The following is a 6,144-nucleotide window of genomic DNA, read 5'->3' on the forward strand; positions in this document are numbered from 1 at the left end:
CTGAATGTCCATGAGGGAAAACTTCTTGGTTGTTCTTCTAATCAGAGTTGTGTTGGAATATGGGTTGTTGATCTAACGGTATGTTATTGGCTTCCCAGCTATGTTTCTAATACCAATATCTTATTCTCTGTCATCTCTTGTTTTTAGTTGACTGATAACCAAACAATCAATTGGCAGCGCCTTGAGCCACATGCAACTAGTACTTCAGCATTACTTAATGGCCGTTCTGAATTGAAGACTTCATCAGGTGGCACTATGCCATTACAAAACGACAGTGGTTCAAGGGCTAACATAGGGCGATCATCAGCTCTACAAAATTCAGAGAATAACTTAAAAGCTTCTACAGGAAGGCTCTCAGTTTCTCAAAATTCAGATTCTGCACCCAAAGAGATTAAGCCGACAGCTCGTATGCCACTAATCTTCTCTTTTTAGACATGTTTGTAATTTAGTGTTTGAAACGCAGCATATGTCTAATCTGTACTTTGTCTGTTCTTGTTATGATAATGAAGCAAGTGGCTTGGTCCCAAGCACTCCTCAAAGGGTCGGAACTGGCTCCAGTACTAGAACAGCTGGAAATTCAACTTATGCATCTGGTGGCACCACATTAAAGAGAAGTTCACTGAAGAGTAACAGCACTTCTAATCTTCATAATTTCAGTAAAACTGACGTGGTGCCTGCTGCTGTTATCATCCCAAGAACTAGCTCAGGAGCAGAGCTTGGTACTGGTTCAAGAAGTTATGCTGCTGATGTGGCCCCTGTTCTTTCAAAGGCAAGCAGAAGGGCAGAGCCGGCTACTGATCCTAGGACAGAAAGTGCTGATGTGGCACCTGCTGTTGTTCCCAGAACAAGTTCAAGAATGGAAATGGCCTCTGATTCAGCACCTGATGCTGTTTCTAGGGTAGGCAGAAGGTTGGAATCTGCTGCTGATTCTAGGAAAGAAAGTGCTGATGCAGCACCGGTCGTTCCCAGGGCTACTTCAAGAATGGAAATGGCCTCTGATTCTGTACCTGTTCTTCCGAAGGCAGGCAGAAGGTTCGAGTCTGCTACTGATTCAAGAAAAGAAAGCACTGATGAAGCACCTGTTGTTGTTCCTAGAGCAACTTCAAGAATGGAAATGGCCTCTGATTCTAGGAGAGAACCTTCTGCAGGAAGAGTATCACCATTTAGGATCCAATCAAGGTATGCTGAACCAAGGAAATCAACCAATGTGAAAGTTGATATGGACAAAGTTGATGTGGGAAGCAAAGATACTGAAAGTGACGACCTTACTTGTCAAATATTTCTTCCTCGGAGGAATGGTGCTGTTCAAACAGTGATTCCCGAAGAAACTCGTGAAGATGTAAAACATGGTTCAGTTTACAGGTCGGGATTTTCAGGTTCAGCAGAATCAAATACGAGCCACCGGAATGATAATTGTATGATCCTTGCCCTTAACATGCTTATCTGTTTTATGGACTGCTGTAGTTTGATTTGAATTGTTTCACAGCCATTAGTGGTGCCTGATTTACCTAAAAAGTAGTTCCTGCCTTCTTGCATCATGTGCTCGAAACAATGATTCTTGTGTGAGTTTGATGAAATTTCCATTCCCTTTTGTCCTGTACTGATTCAAGTGTTAGGAACAACTAAATTTATTCATTCGAGGTTCTTCAATTATTTCTGTAGGTAGATGTTTTCCATATGCAATAGTTGCCAGTGAATTTGAAGAACCTATTCGTGGAACACTGTTAGTTTAATCTTGTCTATGTTTGGCTGTGAAAACTTGTGCTCTAAATGCTTTGGGAATTTTCAATTCTGTTGTCAAGTTATTAGATTTCCTTTGTGTTTTGGATTCATAAGTTTCATTTGATAAATCATGTGCACAATTTAAAAATTACCTGTAATTTTCATGTACAACTAAGTTGTAACTGCTTGAACATTTGGTGCTATTTTGCAGATGTTCCTAGAATGCGTAAGCCAAGAGATAACTGCTACATTGAAGTTTCAAGAGCAGGTATATAATTTGCTATACTTTGGTGCTTGCAATAATTTGTTCTTCAGGCCTGAATCGTATAGTATTTCCAGGAAGAACAAGATCAATTGTTTCTAATTGGGAAGGCAGGGATCAGTCCCCAAGTCACGAAGAACCAACAACAAGCAATTCAGCGTTGGGGGCTCCTAGAGGCCGAATATATTCATCTGTATGTGAGACAACCCATACGCTTTTAGAACATTCTGTTTATTTTTTGCTCTGACTGTTAGATTCAATGCACAAGTCTTTTCCATTTAGTTGTTCCATAGTTGATACTGTTGTTATATCATGTTTAACAAATTGGAATTTGGATTTATTATAAGAAGGAAAACTGTAAACAAACTAATTTCTGTAACTTCTTTTTTGCCATCTGCAGAGAGGAAGCAGTCAAGCAGCTGAAACTAATATCGTAACTAGCGAGGAAGATGTTTTATCTGTTCTAATCGAAGAGCATGATCTATTTTTGAGTTCAACACGGTCACGGCTGACAAAATTGCAGGTCTGTATGGTGCTTCACTTTTTCTTTTGGAGTGTAATATTGTTATTCTTCAGGGGAAACAGGACATCCTAATCTCGAATGTTCTCAAACTAACAGTGTTACATTTAAACTGACTAAGATATATGCTGCATGCTATCAATAGAATGTGAAAAATATATAAATGTATGCAGTGTCCTATGTCATGGTATTCCAGATTTGAATAGAGTTCGTTTCTTCAGAATGAAATATGGTTGGTTGAGTTAACTATGTTATCAGTGTACCACGATCTTATTCAGCAGACCTGTGAACGGATAGTCTTCCAAACATGACTGCTAACAGACTGTATCTTGCTGCCTCAAATGTTTTAACTGATCCAAACGTGTATCGAATGTATCTTACTCACAGATTCTGCACCAAATGTGGCAAAGAAATGACATCAGGGGTGTTTTCTCAGCGCTGGAGAAGATGTCCGATCATGCTGTCAGTACTCTGCAACCTCTTTTTCCTGTTCTGCATGGAATAACCGTTGCATTGTTGATTCATAATTATAAGATTTCTGCTAACTCCAGGTATGTGCTGATATGGCAAGTGTTCTGATGGAGAAAAGCGAAGCCATCACACTAGATTTATGTACCACTATCCTGCCTGTCCTTGCTGACCTTTTGGAGAGTAAAACTGACAGGTAGCTCTTCTTGTTTTGTGTATCGGTATGATTATGTTCTGGGTTGATTTACAAACGGCCATTACTCGTACCGAAGTTGTGATTGATTCATATATATTGTGTTACCAGGAATTGCCATGTCACCCATTTGTTTATTTATTTTTACATTGCAATAAATCTTTGCAGGCATGTAGCCGTATCACTGGAACTGGTAGTGAAGCTTGTCAGGACTTTTGGGCCTGTAATACATTCAACAGTGTCGGTTGGTCCATCTTCTGTTGGTGTAGATCTTGAAGCAGAGCAAAGGTATTGTTTCAGACAAATGTTTTCCTGATATGCCATCACTAGAGATTGCCTTATGTTATTTTACTTGTCTTGTCATCGTAGGCGGGAGAGGTGCAACTTATGCTTCATAGAACTGGAGAAAGTTAAAAATAAGCTTCCTTCCCTTATGAGGTACTGGATAATCTTAATATTTTTATTGAAAATCTTAGTATGATATACATTACTGGACATCGTCTTCTAGCTGTACCACCAACCGTTGGTATTGGAGTTTTGGACCAGCACTATTCTGAACTGAACTCGTAAACGAGTTTGCCCTTTGTGATGCTCATACTTAGTTACTTTTCTGTTTACAGAAGAAAAGGGGCAGCTTCAAACACAGCGCAGGAGCTCAGTCTTGTCTTCCAGGAAATTATGTCGTAGACTGACCACACATTCTCAATACAAACACACAGTTGAATGGGAGATGCTTTCTTTCCCTCTGGTCGCACGATGGAGCGCTGCTTGTTTTCGTGCGCTACCGTGAAGCCCTGAGGTCACGCCCTGTGGTAGTAACATTTTGTTGCTACTGATCCATGCCCTTTGTACAACACTAACCCTTATTGATTTGGCATCCTTGCCATTTGAAAAGAGAAGCCGCCAGAGCATCATCTTTGAGCCATAACGCGGGGCGGTGTCCCTTGCGTCATGATTGTTTCACCGGCCGGTTCGGAAGGTGTTCGTTTGGTCTCGACCTCGAAGTCAGAAGGCCTGCCTGTAAATGCTGTAGCCTCTCTCGCTCTGCTTGTGTATCAGCTTGCTTTTTGGTATGGTAGTTTGTTGTTGGGCTTGTATGATGTCTGGTCGATGCAGTGACAAGATTGACGAGTGAGTGTGTGTGTGTGTGGATCCGATACATGTACAATTGTACACCATTTTTTGTTGAAGAGTTTTGACACATTTAACTTTTGATTTGTCGCGCTGTCTCCTGGAAGTGTGGAACGATTCTCGCTCTTGTTGGTACAATGAATGTTTGTGGCGTATTTTTCTTTCTTTTTTCATATGTCGCCTATCTTGTTCAGTTTGCCAAACTGCCTACACTTTTTCTGGCTTTGGTAGAATATATATTTGTCAATTAGCTTCTTGTTTTTTTACAAGAAAAGTTTGTTTATTAACTCATGAGCTAACAAATGATCTATCTAACTTAACTTTGGTGAATCAAATAGATGCTTCTTCTCTGTGACCGACCGAAGAGAGACTGAAGAATGCTCATCGTCGAGCAAACAAGTTAACAAGGCGCAGTTCTTATTCAAGTTTCATCCAAATTTCTCACCGTAAAGTATCATGCAACAGCACCAAACAAGATGTAGAAATTTTGCCAACATAAACGCATCTAAGAAAAACACCAACGGCAATGATGACACGACATGGAGATGTCGCGTTGCTGCCCTAACTAGCTCTAGCTGCTTGTCACCGTCGTCGACCGTCTCATAATCCTGACGCTCCTGCAGTCGGAGACGAACATGTCCCAGGGGAGGTCGCCGGCGAGCAAGATGTCGCCGTCATTGTCCTCGTAGGCCACGGCCAAGTCCAGCATCTGGCCGGCCAGGCCCAAGAGCGCCGCCCTGAGCTCCCCGTGCCCTCCGTACGCCCTCAGGTCCACCGTCCGCTGGTACCGGGCTCCTTCCACGCTCACCTTGACGTACTTGCTCTCCGCCGCCACCGCCGACGCGCCGCCGCTGTCCGGAGGGCCGAGCCGCAGCTCGGCGTCAACGGCCTCTCCCTCCATGGATGGGCTCGGGTGGATGGCCTGCAGATTTCCCAAAAAAGGAGGTCGGAAATGAGGAGGGTAAAGGTAAACTAACGGTTAGCCTACGGCGAACGGGGGTGTGGCATCCTTCTTCTTGCTTAGGAAGGGGAGCAGAAAACACACCCTGGAGGGTCGCGGGCGAGGGCGAGCTCCAAGCCGAGGGTCGTCGGCGCCGTGCCGACTGAGCCCGCGCTGGCCGACGGTCGTCCGTAGCTGGGGATAGCCGTCGCCGGAGCTCACCGATTCCATCGAGGGCAGTCGCCGGCGCGAGGTCGGAGGAATGAAGACCGCCTGAGATCTGGGCTGCATATATAGCCGGAGGAACGCGCGCGGCCGTCTCCCGCCCTCCCTCTCCCTCACCCTCACATGGTCGCTGCAGAGAATGGACAATCGGCGTCATGCGCTTGCTGAGCCGAGAATGGCAGCCCAGTCATGCCGATATCTGGCTGCTGAGCCGAGAATGGCATGCATGCGGCCGCAGCTGGGCACCACGGCTATGTGTGGAGAAGAAGAAGAAGAAGGAGGCTGGGAACATGCATGCAGAGAAAAGAGATCCATCCGGGCTGCACCGTCCCGGCGTTTTTGGCCCTCGTTACGAAATGGAAATTCAGGTTGGCCGGGGAGGGGAGGGGAGCCACCAACAATTTCCATCCATCATCATGTGTGTACGTGCGTCAGTACGTGTGCTCGCACCATCGTTGGTTCGTGTCCTGATCATCATCACCATCAGCATCAGCATCTGCATCGTGCGCTCGCCTGGGCCGTGCAGTGGGCTGAAAATGGACAGTCGCTGTCATGCTCGTATCTGGTTGCCGACCCCAAAATGGCAGCTCATTCACGACGCTCTTCTCCCCTGCCTGCCTCTGTCTCCTCCTCCGTGGCCCTCACGCCTCAACAAACACCGACACGAACTTAATCCGAGTTAA

General features: G+C 44.9%; 2 protein-coding genes across 2 annotated transcripts; one reads left to right on the top strand and one right to left on the bottom strand.

Annotated features, from left to right (window-relative positions):
• The first annotated feature begins 6 nt into the window (after positions 1-6).
• Positions 7-4,380, top strand: LOC125540315 (katanin p80 WD40 repeat-containing subunit B1 homolog KTN80.4-like). The gene is made up of 11 exons (XM_048703923.1): positions 7-78; positions 178-406; positions 510-1,415; positions 1,934-1,990; positions 2,062-2,177; positions 2,385-2,507; positions 2,892-2,966; positions 3,056-3,168; positions 3,334-3,453; positions 3,535-3,603; positions 3,786-4,380. The coding sequence occupies exons 2-11, from the start codon at positions 256-258 to the stop codon at positions 3,850-3,852; spliced, it is 1,797 nt and encodes a 598-aa protein (XP_048559880.1). The 5' UTR covers positions 7-78; positions 178-255; the 3' UTR covers positions 3,853-4,380.
• A 139-nt stretch (positions 4,381-4,519) lies between these two features.
• Positions 4,520-5,705, bottom strand: LOC125540316 (auxin-responsive protein IAA12-like). The gene is made up of 2 exons (XM_048703924.1): positions 5,342-5,705; positions 4,520-5,218 (listed from the first exon to the last, which is right to left on the bottom strand). The coding sequence occupies exons 1-2, from the start codon at positions 5,525-5,527 to the stop codon at positions 4,868-4,870; spliced, it is 537 nt and encodes a 178-aa protein (XP_048559881.1). The 5' UTR covers positions 5,528-5,705; the 3' UTR covers positions 4,520-4,867.
• Between the last annotated feature and the right edge of the window lie 439 nt (positions 5,706-6,144).

The sequence above is a fragment of the Triticum urartu genome, chromosome 2 (genome assembly GCF_003073215.2).
Source record: "Triticum urartu cultivar G1812 chromosome 2, Tu2.1, whole genome shotgun sequence".
Classification (NCBI taxonomy): domain Eukaryota; kingdom Viridiplantae; phylum Streptophyta; class Magnoliopsida; order Poales; family Poaceae; genus Triticum; species Triticum urartu.

Coding starts and splice junctions, on each gene's coding strand:
- LOC125540316 (XM_048703924.1), bottom strand. CDS start 5,527: ATGCAGCCCAGATCTCAGGCGGTCTTCATTCCTCCGACCTCGCGCCGG. Junction 5,219..5,341: donor CTCGCCCGCGACCCTCCAGG/GTGTGTTTTCTG, acceptor GGAAATCTGCAG/GCCATCCACCCGAGCCCATC.
- LOC125540315 (XM_048703923.1), top strand. CDS start 256: ATGCCATTACAAAACGACAGTGGTTCAAGGGCTAACATAGGGCGATCA. Junction 407..509: donor AGAGATTAAGCCGACAGCTC/GTATGCCACTAA, acceptor ATGATAATGAAG/CAAGTGGCTTGGTCCCAAGC. Junction 3,169..3,333: donor TTGGAGAGTAAAACTGACAG/GTAGCTCTTCTT, acceptor AAATCTTTGCAG/GCATGTAGCCGTATCACTGG.